Consider the following 24242-nt stretch of genomic DNA (forward strand, 5'->3'; position numbering starts at 1 on the left):
ACCCTTCCTGCACCACTTGCCCGTCGGAAAAAGGTCAGAGAGATCTTGCCCCCGGGTACCGCGCACATTCCAACCCTGACACGTTTGACCAACAACGCCCCGGACCAAATACTCGAGAAAGAGGGAAAGCCGCAAATCGCAAAATTGGGTCAGCCCACTGATAAAGCATCGTCTTGTGGTATCAAGTTATCGCAACGATGGTGTTCTTGCACAGCATGGTGGTATTTCCAGCCAGGGCCTGTAACACGTCGCGGCGTATACGACAAGACTACAGCAGGCTCTGGAAGAACGGAATCATCGCACTGCAGCCGCATTAGTCATTCCATCTTTTTGAAAACGATGAGCTGAAAACAAACCCAATTGCCAAAGTTGCGCTCAATCCCATGAACGCCTTCGATCGAACCCTTTCTTTGCGCAGCTCCTCTTCTAGCACCTTAGTCTTCTTGACCGGCTGCACTTCCATGGACCTCTCGTCGGCATCCTCATCATTGGGCGAAAGGTCATCTGCCTTGCGCTTCTGCGCGCTCCTGCTGCCCTCAGCTTTGTTGGCTTCCTCAACCATCTTGCGTGCGTTTGCAACCATTTCCTCTGGGCTCTGGGGGAGCGGCAATTCCGGGTGGTCGGCAGGCACATCAACCTTGACGGCGGTCGTCGTGGTCTCAACCTCCCCCTCCTTCGTCACCGTCTCGTCTACCTCGACGCGAACTTTATCGGTTCCAACCGACGCCCCTTCGCCATTAACCGATTCTGCCGGCTCCGACGGCGCGGGAGTAGACTCGAGCTCCTTGGACAGAGCACTAGGCGTCCCCTCACGCGCTTCCCTCGCGCTCTTCCTTGTCGTGCGTGGCTTGCGGGGAGAAGCGATCTTACGCGGAGACGATTTGCTGGGCGAGGCGGAGCGCAACTCCCGGCCGCGAGTGCGCACGGTGGTGGCCGATGCCGGAGGAAAGAATTGGTTCTTGTCCGGAACGATGAACTTTGGCGGAGTGGAAATCTCGTGGGAGCCCTTGTCCTTGGTACCCTTCTCAATTGGCGCGGGGTCCACAAGCGCCACGATCCAAGCCTTCATGCCATACTCATCGGCAAGCGAGAGAGCTGTTGAATGCCATCAGCGGTTGTGCCAACAGTGCCTGGGCCAAGGCAGGACATACCGTCGTCCGGGGAGATCCAGACATTGCCCGCCACTTCCTCATCTCCAGCGGTTGGCAGCGACTTGTGGTGAGTGCGCTCGGTCTCCTCCTCTGCAAGGGACGCCCACGGGAACGCGGCTTTGAACATACCGGTCGCGCTGATGTAGCCATCATTGCTGCGGCGCTGCGCGACTCCATCAGCGTCCGTCCGGCACCCAGGCGTCCCGGGAAACCTTACCATTAGAAAATATGACTCCGGGTAAGCCTGGTTCTTCTGCAGGTTGAAGATGCCCGAGCCCTTGAGGTCTTTGGGAAGCGGGACGCGCAGATGGGCATAGTCGAACAGACCAAGGTTCTCGGCCCTGGTCGCATTGGACACGCCGACCTGCCCCGGCTTGACGTGCAGGTTGGTCTGGCCCAGACGGCGGCGCTCGATGAGGATCTCGACTAGGCGCGGTGTTAGTGCAGCTCAGACGGGAGGGCGGAGCAGGGCGGAGCAGGGCGGAGCAGGGCGCATTGGGGCGCGGGCTGCACGTACGCGGCGGAGTGTGCTCGGGCAGGACGAGCGGGTTGCGCGCTTCGGGGAGGGAGCGTGTGGAGGCCATGGGGGGCGGGCGGGCACAGTTCGATCAGAGGGTGGTTGAGCTCACTGACGGACGCGCCGCAGGTGGGAGTGGGAGGGTGTCCAGAGGCTGCAGAAGAGCGGCAACGGGGGTGGTCAGCGCGGAGGGGGGCGGGTGTGCGAAGGCGGGCGAAGAATATGCGAAGCAGGTGGTGCTGAGGGGGGGACGACGCGAACGCGAGATGACCAGAGTTGCGGTCGCGACACAGGGCGAGCTTTGATGCTCCGCAGTGCGGCCGCCCCTGCTCTCCCACACCGTGACTTGCACAAAAGGGGAACGAGCCGAGCCCGCGGCTGCACCAGAGCCGGGCAGGGCTGGCGGCGCCATTGGACCACAGCCGCGGGCTTCACGTGCAGACGGCGCTGGCAATAGTCGCAAGCAGCGGGCGCCGTCTGGCACAGCCGGGGGCCGTCGGCGTCGCGGGCGTCGCGGGCGTGCGGGCTGGGTGCGGGCTGGGTGCGCCGCGGCACGTGACGCGGCGTGCGTCGGGCTCGATTCTGGACTGCGGCGGTGAAGGCTGGCCAGGGCTTGCGGCGTGGGGCAGAACGGAGCAACTCAAAACAGAGGGGCTCTCGAGCTGGTGTCGACTCTCCCCCTCCATCAAGCACAACTCCCTTCCTCGCCCGCCACCGCACCGCACCATCTCCGCCACCATGTCCAGCGCCGAGCACCACGACGACGAGCTCGCCCCCGAGCACACCGAGGGCTTCAAGATCGGCGAGAAGAAGACGATTGACGAGTATCAGCAGCTGGGTGAGTAGACGCCCCCTCCGCCTCATCCATGTGCTTCTCCGTGCCGTGCCACCTGCCTGCCCGCTGCCTGCCCGCCGCCGGGAGCAGCACGCCCTCTCTGCCCGGCCTGCCCGGCCTGCCCGGCCTGCCCGGCCTGCCCTGCCTGCAGATCGCCCGACTTGGCCCTCGATTCGGACCCTGGATCTTCCCGTTGCGACCACGCCCGGGGGCACAGACCTGCCGCGGCCCTTCTTCACTGGCAAGCTCACCCTCTGCTGTGAGGCTCAAACTTGCCCTTTGGGTTAGCCCGCCCGCCGCGACTGCCCCTGCCGCCTTCCTCGAGCATGGCTGCAGAGCAGCCGGCAGGCCTTCGACTTTCCCTGCACCTGCACCTGCACCTGCACCCGCACCTGCTTCCGTGGCCGCCATTGGCGCGCGCTCCCGCCGTCCGACGTTGCGCCGCCTGCTGCCTTCCTGATGCTTGAAGCAACCGGCCGCCGCCGCCGGCTTCTGCAAGAGCTGGCCGGCTCTCCATCGTCTTCCTACGCTTCCGTCTCTTCACTCGGCATCGTCTCCCGCTCGGCATAGTCTTCTATCCGCTACCCGTCAAGCAACCATTGCTACCCAGCCAAGTCCGTCTCTTCCCACTTCTGGGGCCGCCCGGAACTCCCTGCACCAGCAACATCTACAGCTCTGCCGCTGCTATGGAGGGCCTCCCGCAGATGCAACGCAGCCGGCAATGCCATGTCCAGCCTTTGCCACTTTCTCCCAAGACAAACGGCACTCCTACTCAAGAGTCGTTTGAACCGCAGTTCCCAAGTGCTTCAGTCTCTCCTCGAGCGCCGCCTTTGAACACCGAGGCACTCATGACCGTGCCTTCGCACCTGCGATGCCTGCGATCCCTTCTTAACACGTCCCAACCTCGGGAGCCACTAAAAGGAGCACATCATCTTTACACGACGGTATTCTCGGCCTCAATACCAAGCCGGATTCGTCCATCCATCCATTCGAACCTTATAGCCAACGCTACCAGACCGCCCAGATTCAAGGAACATCTTGGTGATTATGAACTATACTCAACCGGCACCGTCACCGAGATCCCCAATATGAAATCGGCGTGTGGCCATCTCATTGGTCTTTCATGCAGAGAGATCTTCCCTGTTCCAAACGCCAAGCCTGCTTTGTTGTCCGACGGAGGCGAGGAGACATCCGGCAAGCACCCACCCAAGGAAACCCACTCAAGGTGCCATGATGCGGAATCCAGCGGAAAAGAGGGCAAATCTGAAGGAAATCCAGAGCTGGGACTGTCAGGAAGCGGCTCTAGCGGCTCTGGCGGCTCTGGCGACGATGGCTCTGGCAAAAAGGATGACAGTGAAAAAGGCAAGGGCAACTCATCCCCCAAGAGCAGGAAAAAGAAAGGCGAAGACGCTGAAGAGGAAGACGACACTGAAGGCGAGGGCGGTGAACATACTGGAGAAGAAGAGAGCATTGAAGCTAAGGGAGGTGCTGAACTTCCCTTGACCAATGTGCTAGGTGAACTCGGAAAGCTACAAGACGAGGAACAGAAGGTGAATTTGCCGAATGAACCGAAGACGGGCCCCACTCAACACCCGGCCTCAAACCAACCCGAAAACCAACCCGAAAACCAACCCGGAAACCAACCCGTGGGAGGGGGGACCTCACGACTTCGGCAGGTATTAGAGCGTTTGAGGCACCCGTTTCGACACCACACCGCAGGCCAACCCGGAAACCCACCTGGAAACCAACCCCTAGTGGGAGGGGGGACCTCACGACTTCGGCAGGTATTAGAGCGTTTAAGGCACCCGTTTCGACACCACACCGCAGGCCAACCCGGAAACCCACCTGGAAACCAACCCGGCAACCCACCTGGAAACCAACCCGGCAACCCACCTGGAAACCAACCCGGAAACCAACCCGAAAACCCAAACACGAGACGACCCCCAGAGGAAGAGAGGCCCCCAGAGGAAGAGAGGCCCTCAGAGGAAGAGGGGCCCTCAGAGGAAGAGAGCCCCTCAGAGGAAGAGAGCCCCTCAGAGGAAGAGAGCCCCTCAGAGGAAGAGAACCCCTCACGACTTCGGCGGCAGATAAGATTTTCAGATCCACTCATAACCCAAGATTCAGACGGACCCAGAACCAAAGCCCCAGGCGCAACATCGTCAAAAAGCTCATGAAGGAAAATGGGAATGGCCACTAGGTATGACGAAGCACAAGTGACCTTGTGGCTTTGAACGGGTTTCCTTTGGAGCTGGAAGCTCAAGACCAAGGCTTTTTTGGATTTAAATTCGCCATTTACTCGGAAGCGAATGGGCACACGCGGCCTTGCCATGGACTATATCAGCCTTGACATTGGACACAGCGACTGTTCCTCAGAGATCACATTTCTATCTGTCATGGCACCCGGAAAAGCACATGGGAAGGCACGTGTTGACCAGGCTGGTTTGCTGACGTGAGTCCCGACAGATCAAAATGACGAGTCGCTTCGCAAGTGGAAGGAGTCCTTGGGTATTGGTTCTGGCAACACTCTTTCGGACCCCAATGACCCCCGTACTGTCATCATTTTGTCCCTTGGCCTTGAGGTAGGGACTCAACTATGGACTCTCCTAACGTTCCCCCCATGCTGAGCTCTTTCAAGGTCGAGGGCCGTCCCGATATCATCATCGATCTTTCCGCACCCGGTGCTGTTGATCATCTGAAGGAGAAGCCTTTCTCAATCAAAGAGGGTGCTCAGTTCCGTATGAAAGCTATCTTCAAGGTTCAGCATCAGATCCTTTCTGGCCTGAAGTACATTCAGGTTGTCAAGAGAATGGGTGTCAGCAACAAAATGCAGGAGATGATTGTAAGTTCTAAAGGTACTGGAATCAAAGGTCTGGCTTGATGACTGACTATTCGCAGGGCAGCTATTCCCCCAACACTTCTGATAAACCCCACTACGAGAAGAAGTGTACGTGTAATGCCATACCGAAACCTGTCATTCTATACTCACGCAAGTCACAGTCGAACCTGAGGTGGCTCCTTCGGGAATGATCGCTCGCGGCCACTACACGGCCGTTTCCAAATTCATTGACGATGACAACCAGACGCATCTCAAGTTCGAGTGGGCGTTCGACATCAAGAAGGACTGGTAGATGTTTTCAAGGGCGCAAAAATGGTCGAACCTGAATGGGAAAGGAATTGGATGGAGGCAACTGCAACACTCTTTCCTGTCTCTTTTCCTCCTCACTCGCTTCCCTGCAGTCGACCAATATCTGGATTGATGGATGGGGGGTGGCCTTTTTACCACTACTAGTTAGTACTGAGCACAGCGACTTAGCATTCCTTCTGCCAGACTATCGTCAGGACAATCATCCAATGGGAGGCAGCAATCTCTTTTCTCTCACATGCTTCCGTATTGACCACCTTCACTGTGAATCATGCGGCATGGGCAGAACGAACCGGAAACCAGACAGCCCTAGCGGGTATATCCAATCCTTTACAGGGGTTCTAGAAATATCGAAACTGTCCGTTTATGTGAAGTTCTATTGAGCTGCGTGGTTTTTTTCAACATGCCGTCGACTGCATTCTATAAAACCGCCAGAATGGTGATGATACAAAGCCCCGATTCGATTTCCCCTCGTCTATACCGTACACTGGTGGGGTTTCCCCACCCTGCCTCATCCGGCAGGAACTCCGTGAAAATGCTCTGTCAAACTCCAAACGTACATACATACAATGGCACCCCTACCTACCCAAGCTTCCCGAAATTATAAAATCAAGACAAAGATCAAGAGTTCGAGATTCATAGCAACAACACAACACACCCCTCCTCCTCCTTCTCTCCTCCCCTCTCTTACGAGAAGAAGTACGTGCTGTCCTTCAACCGCCTGACGTCGAAATCGCCCTTCTTGGGCACGTCCGGGAATTGAACCGGCAGCCAGATTTTGACGAAATTGATCCTGGAACGCTGCGCCTGCCGCGGCTTCCTCGACCGTTGCTCTTCGGCGGTGTCGGCATCCTCCGCAGACGAGTGCTCCTCGCCCATGATGGCCTCGAGCAGCTCGGCGTCGTCGTCGTCGTCGTCGCGGCTGGTCTCTTCCGCCATCGCGTCCGAGTCGTCTTCGAAAATGTCTTTGGTGGTGGGGGCGGCGGCGGCGGCACCGGCGGCGGCATTCTTCTTCTTCGTGCCGCGCGATGCGGGCTTCACGGCGTCGTCGGCCGTGTCGCCCAAGCGGGTGACGTGCACCTCTTCGTCGATGCCCATCTGGACCCCGACCAGCTCGTCTCCGCCGGCGGCTTCGTAGAGCGATGCGGGCGTGGACATGGCGCGGCCCCGCGCGCGCTCCTCCTCGTCCTCGCTGTTCAACAGGCGCTGACGCTCGCGCTCGGCCAGGAGCTCGTCGATCAGTGCTAGACCCAACCGCGACTCTCTCCGCTTGGCGATGGCGGCATCCCTGCGCAGCGCGATGATGCGTTGGCCGAGGGGCGATTTTGACGGAATCGACGCGAGATACATGCAGTCCCGGTAACGAATGCTGAACTCCTCGTGTAGCCGGCCCACAATGTCTTCCGAGTGCATGCGCACGAATGCGTCGCGCAGAACACGATTCATGAGCGGGACGTCGGCGGCGTGCGTCCAGAAGGAGTCGTGGACGGAGGCAAACGAGAGGCCGATCTCGTTGCACTTGAGCGCCGAGAGAAGCATATGTGTGGCGTCGAGCGAATGAATGAAATTAGGCGGGAAGGCTTGAAGTTGCTTGCGCTTGTCCACAGTGTCACTAGTCTGGGGCTGGACGATTGTAAGGTACTGGAGAACAGTGGTGATTTCGCGCGTTGCCGTCCGGCGGTAGGGCTGCACAACAGGCATTTTGAGAGGCGTGGTCCAGATGACGGTAGCGCGGAACTGCGACATAATGTCTGCTCTCGTAAGGGTTTTCTTCTTCCTCGACTGGGACTTTCTTTGACGGTAACGCGGGTCAGGAACCGGCTCTATGCTGGCGCCAGGAGTTGACGTGGCTTCTGCGATCATGTCGATTTGTTCGGGTGTGAGGGCCGTGGCGATTCTGTTTGCACATGCTCCTAGCCACTCCTGAATGTCTTGCGCACCGTTGAACATTTGGCCCAAGGCTTGGAAGATCAACTTCGCGACATATCCACCCATTTGGAACAACCCTACCTTTTTTTCGGCATCAGAGAGGATGTCTTCGAGCTGTTTGATAACCTGCAGGCGCGCACCCGTGAAAGTAACGCCGTAGACATTCGTCATAACCGTCTGCTTGACAACTTTGCGGGTAATCTTCCCATCCAAGATCCCTGCAAACTTGTGGCCTGTTTTCGCGTCGTTGGCAACATAGTTTTTGACGAGCCCAGCCACAGCAGAGTAGATGTCTGAAGGCTTGTCACCGGGTTCCAGGTTGACCTGTGCGGCGCCGGCCTTGTCACCACCAAGGGCGGCGTAGTGCTGAAGACCGTTGCAGGTTCCATCTTGATGGACCGGTAGATGCGACACGTATTTCGAAGGATCGGGAGAATCAAGGGCGTGCTTCAGCTCGAAACAGGTGGCAAGGCACTGCCATGGGTCTTCAGCTTGAAGCCACCATCTTCGGCCAGTCAATGGCTTCTCACAACAATCATATATGTCCTGGATGTGCTCCATGGCGAATGCCTCTCGATCTTTCAAGCTGGCCTTGTCGTATCCAAAAACGTTCGCAAGATGGATCTTGAGCCACGAGAGCCCGACAGCGCCCAATTCCTTGCCTTTTCCAAAAGTAAGCAAGCCACGTGCAAGGTCGGCACCCAGATGGTTGAGCAGCGGGGGGATGGGATAGGCGCGGCCACGGAAGTCCATGTTGTGCGGGAAGTAGAAGATTTCGTCCTTGAACGCGCGAGCGACTTCGAGCTGGAAGTTCTGGAAACAACGCTGCGAATGGTAGCCGCTCTTCGCATTATCAACTGTTTTCTTCTCGGCAAGCCATTGGGCAATCTGTTTTCTCGTGGCGTTTTCGCCTGGCTCTGGTGGGCATTCGATCTTGGGATTCTCCGGCGCAATCCCCGCAACGGGCTCACCCGTATTCCAGGCCTCGACGACCACCTTGAACACGTCCCTATTGAGCTTCCATGGCGTTTTACCGAGCACAGAAAGACCGGTTAAGACCTGATCCATATCGCCCTTCTCGATTGCTGCCTGGGCATAGATGCGCTGGGCATCGTCCGACCTTTTTTCTTTGATGATTGGCTCTGGGTAGCGAAAAAACCCTCCTTTCCTGTATCCCGTCCAAGGCAGAGGCTCCACCACCATGGGATACTTTGTGCCAAAAGAACCACGGAGAGGTTCTCTCCTGAGCTTCTCCAGCACCTTCTCATGCACTCGAACCACGCCAGCCCTGCGACCAGACACATACGTCGTGGCATGATGGAATGCTGGTTCAGTAGCAGTAAGCTGCCTTCGAGTCTCTTTCTCCTCACGTGTGATCGGAATTTTGGCAGCCTCCAGGATCTTTGACAAGCACAGAGCTCCCACCTTGGCCTTGATTGCAGGCGCCCATTCCAGGTCGTTCAGACGCTCGTAGTTTTTGGAAACATCCTCTCCGTCCTGGGTGTCTTCCGAGGGCTTCGTCTGGTTCGGATCTACCGTCTTGGAATACTTGAGCAGAGTCCTGAGACGGCGGGCCGAAGTCGTCTTGTAGATTGAAAGATTCGATTGGACGCTCTGGGCTACCATTAGGCTGTGCTCCATTGCCAGCTGCTTTCCGATTGCCATGGCAAGGTTCGCAACCTTGATGCCATTGAATTGATCAGGGGCAGAGAAGTTGGAAATTGTGACGATGAGCGACGTTGCGGCCAGTTTTTCCGGAGTGAACGCTTCTAGGAACGGACCCGTCACCGCTTGTTCGGCATTGCCACTCATTGCGTCTGTCCTCTCGTAGACCGTCTTGACGTTTTCTAACTCCTGCTTGAACAGCGGCACCATGGCGCTATACCACTGCCACATGAGAGCTTCCATCGGCTTAGTCTGCAACGCCGAGGTGATACCCATTTTCTGCATGTTCTGGTGCTCCTCACGCCACCTGTCAATGGCTGCATCCACAGTGTCCTCTTCCAGACGATCTTGCCGCATGCGCGCGTATATGTGATCCTTCTCTTCCTTGGTGTATCCAGGGAGATCGTGGGGATAAGGAAGAGCCTTTTCGAGCTCCTCTGGATTCGAGAAGATTGACAGAGCCGCCTTGACCGTTCTCAGGCCAGCGCCTTTCTGCTCCATGGGTCTAAGTTCCGGAATGAAATCGTTGGAAAGGGCTGGCCGCGGTACTGTCTCTCCAAAAAGCTCGGCACGTTCTGGCCCCTCCGAGTCGGCCGGCAGTTCCTCCCCGATCAGGTCTGGCCTGACGTCTGCCAGTATCGAGTACTCATCATCCGACCATGCTTCATTCGTAAGCACGCTGTTCAGCTCCCCGGACTGTTCCGCGAGCCACAGATACCGCCTGATCAGCCTTTCCCTCTTGGCTCCGTCCAGGATCAGGATTGCAGTGCGCAGCATGCACGTGTATGTCACCGAGTTCGGCGGGATGTCGTTATCCCTCATCTCATGTTCAAACCACGAGCTCATAGTGTTCATCGTGTACCCGGGCTGCTTAGCCCACACGCGATCCATCAGCTGCAGCAAGTACATGTTGTTAGACTCGACCAGCTCCGGCGCCGTTGGGTTATACAACTCGCGCAGCCGCCGCAACAGCGCCGCGGCCCGGTCGAGGCGCCCGACGCGCAGGCAGGCTTGCAGGTTCGAGTGCAGCTCTACCGGATCGCCACCGATGCCATTGAAGTAGTTAAGGCGTGGCGGCGGCGCAGTCGTTGCAGTGTGGATGACCAGCGGTCGTGCATCCTTCCATGTGGACAAGGGCATGGAGTCATCGGAGGTCTGCGAGCCCCGCGCGCGGGACAGGTGGCCTTGAGGCATTTGGTCGAAGATATGGGGGGCTTTGGTCTCGTTCAGGGCTTCGGCGGCGGCGGCGGTGGCCAAGGTTCGAGAGCGTGAGCTAGCTGCTGTGCGTGATTTGTGTTGCGCAACTCGGTTGCCTGGGTCGCGAGCAATAGGCCCGAGCGAGGCATTGCCTCTGAACAAGGCCGGACAAAGCCATGGGAGGTAAAGCTGGTCTGCGACGCGCGAGAGGCGGCGTGCGTCGCGCTGTGAGCGGCGTCGCGCAACTTGCGCGAGCATACTGGCGACGGACGCGGGAACGTGCAAGAAAGAAGACGCGCAAGGAACAAGCAGGAAGAAGAGATTGGGTATTGTATGAACAAGAGAAGGACCACACTGGAGGGATTGCGGGTGGCGGGAGTTCCCTGGGCGGGAAGAATGTACAGGCAAAAAAAGATGCAGACGAGCTCGCACCTGCCACCGGGCTGCCTGCCAAAGCTTTGGCGTGGGTCCCAGCTTCGGCCCGTTTGCACGTGACGCCATGACGCCCTGACGCCCGGGCCGCCCGGCACCCCCGCCCCGCTACCTACTACGGGTAGCCTGGTACGGGCAGGTTCGCTCGTTGTTGCACCAGAACTTGGGTATGCAACAGTGCTTGTGCGCAATTCCGGCGTGCGAGGGGAGAATCTTGAAGCGTCTCGAATTCGTACAAGTAAGCATGTCTGTCCCGCTAATGTGCCTACAGCATCAACGACGCCTGCAAATATGCCATTGTACTGTACAAATCCCCCACCCCGCGCCAGGCTGGTTTAACACGACCAAACACCAACAACGCCATCTTTGCGGCCTTCGATCAAGTATCCTTCCCTGATGCGGACCTTTTCGATGGTCGAAAGCGGCGCCGGCGGTTCCTCCTCCACTGCTCCAGGTCCGCAATTCCAATGTCTACCGTCCGTCTTGTCATACACCTTGACCACATCCTCACCCGCTGCCGCCACGATTCTCCGGGTGTCGAACGCCATGCTTGTGACCGGGTTGTCGTACGCATACGCATCGAAAATCGATCCAGTCCGGAGATCCCAAATCTGCTTCCGTTAGAACCCGTGTCCCGCATACCATCTCGTCCGAAGCCGACTTACCCGAATACTCCTGTCAAGACTGCTAGTCACCAAGTGCACATCGTCGAACTGCAGGGCCGTCACTGGGCCGGTGTGGCCTACAAGGCTCCTGTGAACCTGGCCGCTCCTGAGATCCCACAGACGAACCATGCCGTCTGCAGTACCGCACGCCAAAGCCGCATCGAAGCACTGCACGGCGCCAACAAAATCCGCAGACGCATCCGGCACGCGCCCTGTTTGCCGCCACCCGTCCGTCGGCGCCATGGTGGACGATGCCTGAGCAGCTGCCCAAAGCACATCCAACGTTTGCACGCATCGCCCCTTGGTCAGATCCCACTGGCGCAGAGTCTTATCAGCCGAGCCTGACACAAGGGTATCACCCCTAAAGTGCAAAGCTGTGACCTCCGCAACATGTGCATCGAGAGTAAACAGCGGGCACTCCTGCATGCTAGTCGGCGGTGGCGGCGGCGGGGCATCTTCAGGGTTCTCGAACCCCAATGCATCCTCGTCGTCCTCCTCCCCATCCTTGTTGATGCGGTTATCGCGGGGAGCGTATTCGGCGCGGCTCAAATCCCAAAGACGGATAGTTGCATCCATAGATCCAGTCGCGACGATGTGATCCTCGACTTGAAGGCAGCGGACGGATGACAGATGGCCATCCAGCATTCCCATACAACGCCCAGCGTGCAGATCCCAAACGCGCACCGTGTCGTCCAAGGCCGCAGTCACCATGGTTCCGAAAGGCATGTCAAAATCCAAAGCAGTCACCATGTCCGTATGCCCGGCAAGCTCCTTGATCTTAGAGCCCGGCTCCAGGTGCTCATGCAGGACAGGCATGGATATCCGTCGGTGAGTCTTCCGTTTCCTGCCAGTCCTGGGAGACCGCGATGGCAGCTTCTCATAAATAGACTCCGACATAAATCCAGGAGAGCCCTCGTTGCTGTGGTCCGAATCGGGTGCGACCGGCGTTACCGGAGACTTTTGCGACAGAGCAGCCTGGTCCTCAAGCTCCTCCTGCATGTCCTCAAGTTTGTTCTCCACGTCGTTCAGCTCATGCTCAAGCTCCGCTTCCTCGTCCTCTAACGTCGCAAGCCTGTCGAGGACTATCTTGCGCATTGTATTCAGGTTGTAAATCTTGTTGTCAATTTCCCGAATTTCTGTGCTGCACATGTTTTTCCGCACACTCATCATTTCCAGGCGATGAGCCAAACCAGACTTCTCGTTCTTCAGTTTTTGCAGCGACGGCGGCACATTCTCATCATCCGTGTCCTGGCCGCCAATCAAGCGCTGCCCTTTCGAGTTATGACGCGGTCCGTGCCTCTTCTTTTGTGCTTTTTCTTCTTCCTCCGGTACGGTAGCCTGAAACCCTTGGAAAAGCGAGTATGTCGGGCTGGAATCCGGTATATCGGCGAGGAGTTCGTCGGGGAGATAGGTCAAGGCGCGTTGTTGGATCTCGGAGACGGACAGTTTGGAGCGCACAAGTTCTCTTGGTGTAGCCTGCGCGAGGTTGAAGACGGACCGTTGTATACCAGGCCGCCGTAGCTCGCGGTGGATCTCGCCGAGAGCATTGTGGTAGTGCTGGCTGACGCCGGCTTCTCCCAGCGGGCCGATGAGGTGGTTTGCGGTCGCGGTGACTTTTCGCCCAAAAGCCTCTAGATGTCTTGACTGCTGTGACGTTAGAGGGCAGCACGCGCAATTGACTCCCGCTGCAGGGCACATACGGTCGAGCCAAAGTCATCGTCGTCATCAAAGTCCTCGGAAAGCGCTCTGGGGCGTGGGCCTGACCTGCCCCGAGGCTCGCGTTCCCCGGCGGCGGCGTTTGCCATGGATGGCGGTGGGATGGGTGCTCAAAAAACACACGGTGGCGATACGCTGCGGACTCAACAGGCGGCGAACATGGCTCCTCTCGTGGTCGCGGGACAGATGTGGGGGGCCACGGAGGCGCCTGGCGTATGCGGAGGGCGTGTTGGTGGTGTTTGGAACAAGTGAAGCTGGCAGGCGTCAAGCTGCACCCATCCCGGCCTCGGTCCCGCCCGCAGCCCTCGTGCGCGCGCGACTCGCTCGGCGCGGCAGCAGAAGGCACCGCGCAACAACAAGTCGCTAGGTACCCGCTGCACGCTCGTCATGGTCCCCAGCCATTCGACGCCCTCCTCCGCGCCCAGCTGCCGTCTCCCCCAAACATGGATACCGCCGTAGGTCTGACCAGTGCCGACCAGGTCTTGGACCTGGCCAACATCCGCTCGACTCTGATGTGTGTAAAAAACCCCGCAATCTGAGCGCCCGCTGCAATTCGCAGCCACGCCAACGCTAATTCGCGTTTGCAGCCGTCTGGAGGACACCATCACCGTCTACCTCATCGAGCGTGTGCAATTCCCGCTCAACCGCTCCATCTACACCCCCGGCGCAATCCAGGTTCCCGACAGCCCTCTGAGCTTCCTGGACTGGCTCCTTTGCGAGCAAGAGAAGGTCCACTCGCGCGTTCGCCGCTACCAAGCTCCGGACGAATATCCTTTCTTTCCCGAAGCTCTGCTCTCGCCAATCCTCAAGCCTTTGGACTACCCGCCCGTCCTCCATCCCAACGACGTGAATGTCAACGGCAGGCTGAAAGAGGTGTACATCAGCAACATCCTCCCCGCCGCCTGCGCCAAGGCCGATGGCAATGAATCGAGCCAGCACTTTGGTTCCACGGCGGTGAATGACATTGCCTGCTTGCAGGCGCTGTCACGCCGTATTCACTACGGCAAATTCGTCGCCGAATCCAAATTCAGGAAGGAGACGGACCGCTTTGTGAAGCTCATCAAGGCAGAGGATCGAAAGGGCATCGACGAGGCTATCACTGATGCTGCGGTGGAGAAGAAGGTGTTGGAGAGACTCCGCAAGAAGGCGACTAATTACGGGAATGACCCTGAGAACCCTACCGCTGCGCCGCCCAAGATCAACGTGGACGCTGTCGTGGCCATGTATAAGGTGGGCGACGATCCAGAGCACGGAAAAGAATCAATCACTGACGCCTGGAACAGGACTATGTCATCCCGCTCACGAAAGATGTAGAGGTGGAGTACCTGATGCAACGCCTAAAAGGCACTCAGTGGGAATAGCGAGATGCTTGATTTATGAGTTCATGCTTGCTTGCTATGGACGTAGACGAAACTCGCGAAGAACATAAGGGACCTGTTCTCATGACGAATACCTAAATACTGTCGAGATGACAAGCAGGGCGAAAAGACGTAAAAAGTAGAGTGAAGGATGCCGAATGTGCTCGTCCTCGTGTGGTCTTTGACTGAGTAGTTGAACGCAAGTTGATACTGGTAGAGGGCGCTAATAGTCGTTTTCCTTTGTCCTGTGGGGATCAATTAATAGTGAAAGGGCCCGCCCTAATCGACCTGCTCGCAAGAACTTGATAGCGACCGAAACGACTGCATCGTTCTACGCGCATTTGCACAGGCCTCTGGCCTACTTGACAACGATAAGCTGGTATGAGCATCCCGTGACGCGCCGAAGCAAGGTCGTCGTACGGACGTAGAAGCAGGCCGAATGCACGAGTGTGGCGGTGCAACGCGCTTCTGCGTCATCGCCCTTGTCATGCGCCAGTTGCCTACCCCAGACACCCGACCTGCAAGGCACCACCGTCTGCTCTTCTGATCACCTCAACACCACCGCCTGCAACGCATAATCCGAGCAAAATCTAAGACAGCCGTCGTTATGTGCGGCTCCGACATATTTCTGGCCCTTCTGGCCCTCCTATTCCCACCCGTCGCAGGTCAGTCTCTCCACCGAGCATCCCCGCAGCACACGCGCGCACAGGCACCCACATCCACAGCATCAACGCACCCGCCACATTCCCCTCCATGCCGAATCTCAGAGCTAACACTTGCCGGTGCAAACAGTCTGGGTCAAGCGCGGCGTGTGCAGCGCCGACTCACTTGTCAACATCGCTCTCTGCTGCCTCGGCCTCCTCCCCGGCCTCCTGCACGCCTGGTACATCATTTGGGCGTATCCGGATCGCGACGAGTACGAACGTGTGGCCAACGCGGAAGACGGCAACGTCACCTACTACTACGTCGCGCACACCAACACCGACGGCCGCCGGGCCCCTCCGTCGAGAGGCAGCAACAGTCAGCAGCAACAGTACCGCAGTCACCCCGCCGGCCCAAGCTACGGCGCGATCCCGAGCCAGCAGTTCCACGGACAGCAGAGCGGCATCGAGAACCCCTGGGCAGAGGAGGGAAGGTCGGCGGCCAAGAAGAGCAGCAGCGCGCCGCCACCGCAGGGACCCCAGCTTGGCGATGGTGGCGAGGGTAGTGCGAGCCAGCCCCCGCCGACGTATGCGGAGGCTGTCAAGGGCGACCACAAAGTCCAGACGCACGATTAAGAGTGACCGCGACCGGTCAGACAGACAACCGGTAGCCGGAGGCGAACGGGTCCAGGCTCTGGCGACGGCATAAGGAGTTTTTTGAGGCGTTGCATTCAAGCCGGTGGGAACGGATGATCAGCTGATCATCCATTTGTATCGAGCATTATTCGTGGTTTTGAGTTTTGTGATCGGTGCATCTTATTAATCGTTGCCATTTCTCTTTGATCGAATGCTATGGTTCGCAATCCAGTGGAGTGGCTAATCCCGATAGAGGAAACCCCCAACATTGCTCCACAACTTTGTAGGTCTTACTGACATCATTGCTCATCCCATAGCTCTAATAATGTCTTATGCTGCTAGTCAAAGATCCTTTCCGCAAAGAGTGAATTCACAGGGACAATCACAAGTTCCGTGGTACACGATCGGCGGCGAGTATTTGAGCGTGAAAGAGGATATTGATTAAAACCATAACCGGGAGATAGGTTCCTGATTCGGAACTGTGGATATATAATTGAACTCGGCCGTAAAATCTACCCCAGAGAGAGTGGAAGATGCCAAGGTAGTAAACCCTCGACCCTATCCCGCTGTAATATCATGGTCTATCAAAAGCAGTAACGGTAGTGGGCATTCCTGGCTCAAGCTTGATGTTCTGCAGGACCTTCACCGTATCCTCCCAAGGTACTTGGAAAAGCCCGGAGTTGATCTTACAGATGCGCAGCTCAGTGACTTCCCTTGTCTGGCTTTCTTCGGCAACCTGCCTCAGCAGATCTTCCATCGCCGGACCCGTGTTCTCCAGAATCAATTCTGGTGAGTCTCTCTTTTTGCCGAAGTGTACGCTGGTGAAGAGGCAGCCAACATAGTGGCGGCGCGCTTGGCCGTTCACAGGTGAGATCAGCTGCGCTGTTGCGGGGTCGGCTTTGCCATCTGGGCCATTTTTGCAGAACTCCTTGTGAATTCTGTGGGCTGAAGGGTAGTGCTTCTTGAAAGCAGCAGCGATGCCCGCGCCCCAGTCACCGATGCAGTTGCAGGCATGTATGAGCACGGCGTTGGGTGGTGCGTCAAATATGTCGCCAACAACCTCCTCCACGTTGAGAGTGCCCCGTTCGGAGGAGCGTACGGTAGCATTGCTTTCCTTGTTCCGAGCGACTCCTAGAAGGTCAGGCTCGTTGTCGTAAGCACCGACCTGCTGTGAGGCCGTCTTCGGCGGCATTGCCGAGGGAAGGGTTGTGAGCCGAGAGATACTGAAGTCGGCCCGGCGGCGACACGAGAGGATTGGTCTGAGGAGCGAAGTTGCGCGATAGCAGTGTGCAGAAAAGCTGTGAAGGGTAGTCATGTGTCAGCAGGCGTGAAGCTCCCGTCAAGCCGGAGCAGGGTTGGGTGTAAATAAAGGGACGTGCGCGCTCCAGCCAATGAGAGCTTGCCCGATCAGCCGGGAGAAATCGCAACCTCTTGCCATTGACACCATTGAACCTCGCCCTCGAGCGTCGCATCCCCATCCTCCGCACCACCCGCCTCCATCCAACCCCGCTCGCCTCTCCGCTCAACCACCATGCCGGTACTCGCCTCGACCGCCAGCTCCCTGGCCCGGACCGCCGCGCGCTCGCAATTGCCTGCCGTGCGCGCTGCCGCCGCAACTGCCGTGCAGGCCCGCCCTGCCTCATCCGCCTCCTTCGAGAACCCCTTCAAGGGCGCCCAGAAGACCACCAGCATCCCCACCGCCGCCTGGAAGAAGTACCGCTCGAGCAGCGGCGAGACCGGCAACAGGGTCATCCAGTACTTCATGGTCGGCTCTATGGGTGCGCTGTCCGCCATGGGCGCGAAGAACACCGTGCAAGGTGGGTAGCATTCCTGCATCGGGCAGATGGATATCTGGGAACCACATATCAGGGATTGGGGTGATGAGACGTTGCATTGGAGCTGTGGCTAATCTGGCACCCGTCAGACTTCCTTGTCAACATGTCCGCCTCTGCCGATGTCTTGGCCCAGGCCAAGGTTGAGATTGACCTCGGGGCCATCCCCGAGGGCAAGAACGTAAGTGCGGCAAGCCTGTTTGTTAGGGTATCAGCTGTTGAGCCGTCGCGCAGGTTATCATCAAGTGGAGAGGCAAGCCCGTCTTCATCCGCCACCGCACCAGCGACGAGATCTCGGAGGCCGAGGGCGCCAAGTGGCAATCTCTTCGGGATCCTCAGCCCGACAGCGACCGTGTGCAGAAGCCCGAATGGTTGATTATGCTTGGTACGTGAACCGATAATCGGAGGGTCACGGCTGAGCCCGCCGAAAATTCGGGACGACGACCTACTAACGTCATTTGCTCGCTAGGTGTTTGCACTCACCTTGGCTGCGTCCCCATTGGCGAAGCTGGCGACTTTGGCGGCTGGTTCTGCCCCTGCCACGGTTCCCACTACGACATCTCAGGCCGTATCCGCAGGGGTCCCGCTCCTCTTAACCTTGAGGTTCCCGAGTACAGCTTCCCTGAGGAGGGCAAGGTGGTCATCGGTTAGAGAAAGTTATCCGGAGGGACGTGATTTCCAAGAGCACGTAGATGGAGGGAGACAGACGTGTGTTGATAGCTGGGATTGGAGAGGCCACCCAGCCTTGGTCGTTATGCTTCTGCTACTCTTCTCCTTGGCACCATAGAGCGAGGAAGAGCGAGGGGGTTGCATTTGTATAGTCATATCACTTTTTTTCCTTTGTTGGCGCGCATTTATTCGCGTGAGAATGCTGAAGACTGTATAAGACGAGTCACTAGCACAGTAATGGCTCAATTAGACTCGAGACCACGGAACAATGCAAGCGCCCCTGGCAGGATGCGGTAAAAAGACGGCATGGATTCGCCCAAGAGATTCTATTCCTATCCAGTGCCAAACCACGAGACAAGATTGATCACCGTCGAGGAATTGACCGACCGAACGCACCATGTGCGTGAGGATTGCGGCCAATCAGCTTGCGCCAGCACCCCGCGCTAAAGAATTTCAGGCAGTGACCATAACCACACCTTGCAGCCGCTCCACTCGGCCTCCAAAGACCGAGCCCTTCCCTTCCTTTCGGATCGACACTTTGAAGCGAAAAGCAAGGCACGAGCTTGCCCAGCATGGTCTACTACTTCACCAGCAACGTCGTGTCGCCGGCGGCGTTCATCTACGTCGGCAAAGACAAGGTTGAGAGTACGTCGCTCACGACAGCCAACGTGACTTGGAGAAACCGTTCGAGATGTCGCTGATCGGATGGCCACTAAACAGATGAGGAGCTGATAAAATTCGGCTGGGAAGAGGATGTCTGGTGAGTTCTTGCAGCTTTTCGTGGTGTCTGCGGTGGTGGCTTCTTATCGTGTCCGCTGCCGGTGTGCTTCACAGCCCGAAGTCCACTGCTTTGCTCATCCGGTATTGCAACGTGAACTGATAGACTCTAGGGTACGTCATGCCGGGCAATCGCGGGTTGTATCCTTCTGTGGGGGCGCTGAAATGCCAACATGATTGATAACTTAGTTCCACGTCGACAACCTTTCCAGTGCGCACATCTACGTCCGTCTTCGCGAGGGCGAAACCTGGGACAACATGGCTGAAGAGCTTTTGAAGGACTGTGCACAGCTGACCAAGGCGAACTCGATTGAGGGTACGCTCATCTCTTTTCCACGATGCATATCTACGTTTACTAAGCTTCGCAGGTAACAAGAAAAACAACATCACTGTTATCTACACGCCATGGTCCAACCTGAAGAAGGACGGCAGCATGGCAGTTGGCCAGGTCGGTTTCAAGGACAACAAGAAGGTCAAGCGCATCCATGTTGTAGAGCGCGAGAACCCCATCATCAACCGTCTCAACAAAACCAAAGTTGAGAAGTTCCCAGACTTGCGTCTGGAAAAGGAAGATAGACAGAGTGAACTCAGGAAGAAGGACCGCGCGTCGCAGCAGGAGCGGGTGAGTCCATGCGTCCGCGACCTGCATTCCTTGCTAACGCACTCGGGCCGATGCAGAAGAAGGAAGAAGCGCGCATTGCCAAGGAGCGCAAGGAGCTGGCATGGCAGAGGGATCATGCTTACGACGATGTGCATGCGGATGACCAAGTGGCGCAGTCGAGCAACCAGGACCGGGACGAGGATTTCCTCGATGACTTCATGTAGCTAAGTGACCAGGAGGCTGCATGTTGCGAGACCAGCGCCGGTGCCGTGTAGCGAATGAAGTGAGCCCGGCAAGCTACTGGATGCACATACCCATGGTCTCGTTCAACATGCGTATTTTGTGGTTAAAAGGGTCATAGAGCGTCCTCGCAATCCTGATCTCATCCCTCCTTCTGTTCCGGGCGTCAGCCACCGGCCTGGACCATGCTGCGGGGGAGAGATGGCGCACCTGCCGGATTTCCAGGTGTTCAAGTATCGGGTGTTGCTTTTCCAGCAATCCTCGAGCCACCACACATGGATCAAGCGCTTGACGAGGCGATGCTCAAGACCCCTCTCTCGTGTTGCGCCGCGGAGGAATTCCAGGGTGTTGTCAATGCGGCGCTGGTCGAAAGCGGCGCGGTCGTTTGTGCGGAAGATGCGTCGCAGCCGGTCGCGAAGGGTGAAGCGGGCGGGCTTCGAGTACTGCACGGCGCGGAGACCCCAGGAGTAGAGGTGGCGGTAGGCGCGCAGGATCTCGCGGTCGGTGGCGGGCATTGCGCCAGTGGGCCAGTGGGCCAGCGGTCGGAGGCCAGGTGCAGCGCGACTGAGGACCTTGGTGGCCGGTGTTCACGCGTCGACCTGATGCCGGAATTAGGCCGCCTCCCTCCGGCGCCCGTGCACGCCCGTCGCGACCCGATGGTCTACTCAAGCTGCGCAACTTCGTCTCACCTCCGCATCTCGACGTTTGCTCGCTTTTCCCGCTCGCCACCGCCGCTCCCGCGCGTTTGGCCCCGCCGCTCACTGCTTGCTGCGAGCGCGCATAGTGCCGACCGCAGAGCGTTGCTGCCGCAGGCCTCTGTCGTGTGTCTTGCCCACTAACCTCAACCAGCAGCATTCTTGCCCCGGGCCGCATGTTGCCGGCGCCCAGGAGTCGCCATCATGGGAAGAATACGTAGTCGCGCATCGTCGGCGCACCCGGCAGACGGCTCGGCATTGTCCCTCTCAAAGCAGCAGCCGCACAAACGCCGCAGGAAGAACGCCTACAAGGTCGTGCTGGAGTCGGTGACGCAGAAGAGGAAGAAGCTCCGTTTGACCGTCCGTCTCTTCATCTCTCATCCCTTGTGCTCCCGCGCAATCTGATCTTGTCATTGTCTAGGCCACCTTTGACCAGCAAGCCCCGCCAGGCTACACTTTCATCGGCTTTGGGAACGCAAAGCTTTCGGCGCAGTGCAAAGAATTCTGTCGCAAGCGTGGCGAGCTGGCTTACTCCGTTTCCGTAAGGATTCCGCCTTGACTTGCAAGCCCCTCATTGACACGCCAAGGCGCCCCCCAAAAACAATGCCACAGCAGACCCGGAGAAGATCTCGTTTCACGTGAACAGGCTGGGCTTCTATTTCCCCAACAAGATCGTCGACCTGGCCATGGAGTGGCTTGGCATCCATGTCAACGGTGCCAGACCGCGCTCCAAAAACGGCTCAGGCTTCACCCGGGGCCTGGGCCGCAGACTCAAGCAACACACAAATCTCAGCGAGGAAGACCAAGTCCGGGCCGCCATGAGGGATCTGTTCCCAAAGATGCCCGAGGATTCGCTGGAAGCCATCGTAGAGCACGCCTTTGCCGAAGTATGAGCCTCCGTCTTTGTAAGTACGGCATCCACTAACCTTTCTTGCCAGGGTGCCAAAAGGGTAGGTAACGCGACAAACCTCTCCTTGGAGCGGCGCGTACAGATGGCAGTGCTTGCCCACGTGCGGCACAAGCACACCGAATATGACAAACTACTCAAGGAAGTCGGTTACATTCAGGCTCGCAAGTCCGTGGAAAACCCATGCATCGAGAAAATCCTCACATGGCGCGGCGAAAACCTGAACGAGGATGATGATGTTGTCGAGATGGAAGACGACTTTCGCGAAGTCATTGTCCTCGATGACAGTGATGCTGGTGACGAGCAAGACGATGGCATGGAGTCTGACTCGGAGTCCAGCGAGGGATATGCACCGCCTGCAGCCATCAGCCCATCTGTCGGGAATATGCCTCGTGGTCGTCTCGCAATGGCCAACGTACATGCTACTGCAGCGCCCAGACCCAGGTCACTCATTGAACCGCTATCTTCACCTAGACATGGCTATGATCGGCTGCATGAGAGACCAGTCTCTTATTTCACTACTCATCACCAAGAAGCAGCACCCTCGACAGCGTCTCCCCATGGTCTAATCCCGGTCCCTCGGACGCCACAGGCATACGACCTTTACAAACGGTGCGTTGACGCCCTCAGGGATGGTTTGGGTACAAGCTGGGGTTTTCTGACCTTCCGACAACAGTGTACCTTACGAGTTGCCGTATCGTGAGCGAGTTCAACAAGCCGAGGTAAGTGGTTCTGGCTCGAGCCAATCGTGTAGCAGTTTAACTCCGCATTCCTGCGAAATTTCTTACTCACAAGCGGTGCTCGCAACAGCCTTCCATGCATCGCCGCAACGCGGAACAGGACCCTTATGATAACTTCCAGTTGTTTAAAGCTGCTAGGTATGCTGCCGAGCCCTCTCGTGGACAGCATGCCCCTCGTCACTTCATCAGTGGACGCCTCCCCACAGCAGAAAGTCATAGCTCGCATCATGTGGTTGACAGGGTTGAACATGGTTCGCACCACCGTGGCGAGCCCCGCCCTGAAGATGTTGTTCCTTCTATTGAGAAGGATGAGCCAAGCCCAGCTACTCCAACAACGGGCAATGAGAGACCTCGCTATGTCTCACATCAGGAGCGATCTCTCATGCCAGAGCCCTCTATGCACGGGCGGACGATGCTTCCGCCATACCGAAGAACGCATGCCGTGGATGAAACTTCCAGGTGCATGCCGCCAGCACCCGTCATAGATTTGACAGACAGTCCAGGGCGTGTACCCGGCGATTTTCATATGGGCAGCCGCCAGCCCGTTACAGTGGAACCCCTTGAGACTAGGCGCATGCAGTCCAGCAGCCTCTCCATTGATGAGAGATATCGCAGCCGCCGCCAAATGGAGCATGATGCCAACTACAAAGTCAGGACGGCAGGGAAAAATGAACCGTCCCCTTTCTATTCCCCCAAGTACGCAAGACAAACGGAAGGCCGTCGCGAGCTCGGGACTGTATTGCAAGTCGGTGTTCCTGGCAGTAGATCGGGAAGCTTGCAGCAACCGAGTCTCACAGGCGATCGTCTATCGAATGCTCCAGTATCCTTGCGTCACAATGCTGACCAACAGATATTTGAGCAATCAGTTCCCTCAAAGCGTTGGTCCGGTGACTGGATCCCGGGCCAACTTGATGGGCATGATGATCGACCTCCGTTTTCTATTCGCAGAAGGATTGATGAGAGGCCTTCTGGCCCCAGTCATATGGTAGCAACAGTCGATTCTCCAGGTCCATCGCAAAGGCCTCGTGTTCCAGTTGTGCCAGAACGTCTGATTGCCAACCCTCATGCATCACGGGGCTATGATATGGCACCCAGTCCAACTCGCATGAGAGTTGCGCACACATACGACCCCGGCACAGTGGGACTTCGAGTGCAGCCCGACAGCGGCCATGAGTATCGGGCGCCACCTCGTACACATTACTATGACTACAGGCCCGCAAACGGAGATGCTTACCGCTGAGGCGGTTTGCTGGATAGTGTCCCTGCCCAGTGTGATCATATCATCAGGTCATGCCAGGCTTTAATCACCTTTGCCGTAACAATTGCTATAATTGCACCTTACGAATATCAAGACAGTAAATTGAGACTGCTCGGTGAGAAAAACGACCCGATCCTACTCGATCAATCGGTGTCTTAGGTCAGACTAATCGAGTTCTTCTATCACAGATACCTTGTATAGTCAGCACAATAGCGCGGTCAGTCGAACCGCACCACGCTGCTTGCGTCCATATCAGTCAATCCAGGGCGAACGAAGCGGGTACCAGAAAGGGGGCATGTCGAGGTACAGAAATGGGAGTCGATTGCCTCTTGAGAACGAGGATGACTTCTGGTTCTTACACAGATCCAACGGACATTCGTTCTTCTCGCCCCTGGATAAAACAAAGGAGTGAAAAGCCAGAAAGCTGCGGTACATGAACTCTTGCTCAACCCAATAGCCTCTCCGGCCGGCCAATTGCTATCACAAAAGTCACTGCAGTAACTGGAAGGCAATCGAAGTTAGAATGGCCCGGCCTCAAAGGCCCCTAGAAACCATACACTAAACACCGAACAACTCATAGTCCTAACACTGACATGCATGTTCGAGCACAATGTCGCCGTCCTCTACTTTGTTTATACG

At 57.3% G+C, this 24242-nt stretch overlaps 12 protein-coding genes across 12 annotated transcripts; 7 read left to right on the plus strand and 5 right to left on the minus strand.

Moving 5' to 3' along the window:
• Positions 1-268: 268 nt before the first annotated feature.
• Positions 269-1735, minus strand: BKCO1_1000150 (apses transcription factor; the record flags this gene model as incomplete). The annotated part of the gene is made up of 5 exons (XM_020269516.1): positions 269-302; positions 357-1095; positions 1152-1314; positions 1369-1577; positions 1669-1735. 5 exons carry the CDS (start codon positions 1733-1735, stop codon positions 269-271), a joined length of 1212 nt encoding a protein of 403 aa, XP_020135670.1.
• A 671-nt stretch (positions 1736-2406) lies between these two features.
• BKCO1_1000151 (uncharacterized protein) lies at positions 2407-4677 on the plus strand (the record flags this gene model as incomplete). The annotated part of the gene is made up of 2 exons (XM_020269517.1): positions 2407-2506; positions 3074-4677. 2 exons carry the CDS (start codon positions 2407-2409, stop codon positions 4675-4677), a joined length of 1704 nt encoding a protein of 567 aa, XP_020135671.1.
• Positions 4678-5096: 419 nt separating this feature from the next.
• Positions 5097-5631, plus strand: BKCO1_1000152 (rho-gdp dissociation inhibitor; the record flags this gene model as incomplete). Its single annotated transcript, XM_020269518.1, has 3 exons — positions 5097-5342; positions 5399-5447; positions 5501-5631. The coding sequence occupies 3 exons, from the start codon at positions 5097-5099 to the stop codon at positions 5629-5631; spliced, it is 426 nt and encodes a 141-aa protein (XP_020135672.1).
• Positions 5632-6332: 701 nt separating this feature from the next.
• On the minus strand, positions 6333-10694 carry BKCO1_1000153 (dna-directed rna polymerase; the record flags this gene model as incomplete). Its single annotated transcript, XM_020269519.1, has 1 exon — positions 6333-10694. One exon carries the CDS (start codon positions 10692-10694, stop codon positions 6333-6335), a length of 4362 nt encoding a protein of 1453 aa, XP_020135673.1.
• Positions 10695-11203: 509 nt separating this feature from the next.
• On the minus strand, positions 11204-13338 carry BKCO1_1000154 (mitochondrial division protein 1; the record flags this gene model as incomplete). Its single annotated transcript, XM_020269520.1, has 3 exons — positions 11204-11479; positions 11534-13177; positions 13234-13338. The coding sequence occupies 3 exons, from the start codon at positions 13336-13338 to the stop codon at positions 11204-11206; spliced, it is 2025 nt and encodes a 674-aa protein (XP_020135674.1).
• A 354-nt stretch (positions 13339-13692) lies between these two features.
• Positions 13693-14610, plus strand: BKCO1_1000155 (chorismate mutase; the record flags this gene model as incomplete). Its single annotated transcript, XM_020269521.1, has 3 exons — positions 13693-13763; positions 13837-14479; positions 14533-14610. The coding sequence occupies 3 exons, from the start codon at positions 13693-13695 to the stop codon at positions 14608-14610; spliced, it is 792 nt and encodes a 263-aa protein (XP_020135675.1).
• Positions 14611-15214: 604 nt separating this feature from the next.
• BKCO1_1000156 (stress response rci peptide) lies at positions 15215-15884 on the plus strand (the record flags this gene model as incomplete). Its single annotated transcript, XM_020269522.1, has 2 exons — positions 15215-15272; positions 15400-15884. The coding sequence occupies 2 exons, from the start codon at positions 15215-15217 to the stop codon at positions 15882-15884; spliced, it is 543 nt and encodes a 180-aa protein (XP_020135676.1).
• Positions 15885-16458: 574 nt separating this feature from the next.
• BKCO1_1000157 (appr-1-p processing protein) lies at positions 16459-17076 on the minus strand (the record flags this gene model as incomplete). Its single annotated transcript, XM_020269523.1, has 1 exon — positions 16459-17076. One exon carries the CDS (start codon positions 17074-17076, stop codon positions 16459-16461), a length of 618 nt encoding a protein of 205 aa, XP_020135677.1.
• A 339-nt stretch (positions 17077-17415) lies between these two features.
• Positions 17416-18367, plus strand: BKCO1_1000158 (ubiquinol-cytochrome c reductase iron-sulfur subunit; the record flags this gene model as incomplete). The annotated part of the gene is made up of 4 exons (XM_020269524.1): positions 17416-17701; positions 17809-17897; positions 17951-18101; positions 18186-18367. The coding sequence occupies 4 exons, from the start codon at positions 17416-17418 to the stop codon at positions 18365-18367; spliced, it is 708 nt and encodes a 235-aa protein (XP_020135678.1).
• Positions 18368-18957: 590 nt separating this feature from the next.
• On the plus strand, positions 18958-19987 carry BKCO1_1000159 (coiled-coil domain-containing protein 25; the record flags this gene model as incomplete). The annotated part of the gene is made up of 5 exons (XM_020269525.1): positions 18958-19030; positions 19106-19145; positions 19375-19478; positions 19531-19784; positions 19841-19987. 5 exons carry the CDS (start codon positions 18958-18960, stop codon positions 19985-19987), a joined length of 618 nt encoding a protein of 205 aa, XP_020135679.1.
• Positions 19988-20060: 73 nt separating this feature from the next.
• On the minus strand, positions 20061-20518 carry BKCO1_1000160 (uncharacterized protein; the record flags this gene model as incomplete). Its single annotated transcript, XM_020269527.1, has 2 exons — positions 20061-20157; positions 20214-20518. 2 exons carry the CDS (start codon positions 20516-20518, stop codon positions 20061-20063), a joined length of 402 nt encoding a protein of 133 aa, XP_020135399.1.
• A 384-nt stretch (positions 20519-20902) lies between these two features.
• On the plus strand, positions 20903-23585 carry BKCO1_1000161 (uncharacterized protein; the record flags this gene model as incomplete). Its single annotated transcript, XM_020269528.1, has 6 exons — positions 20903-21058; positions 21120-21239; positions 21286-21585; positions 21637-22217; positions 22282-22327; positions 22416-23585. 6 exons carry the CDS (start codon positions 20903-20905, stop codon positions 23583-23585), a joined length of 2373 nt encoding a protein of 790 aa, XP_020135398.1.
• Between the last annotated feature and the right edge of the window lie 657 nt (positions 23586-24242).

The sequence above is a fragment of the Diplodia corticola genome (genome assembly GCF_001883845.1).
Source record: "Diplodia corticola strain CBS 112549 chromosome Unknown scaffold1, whole genome shotgun sequence".
NCBI lineage: Eukaryota > Fungi > Ascomycota > Dothideomycetes > Botryosphaeriales > Botryosphaeriaceae > Diplodia > Diplodia corticola.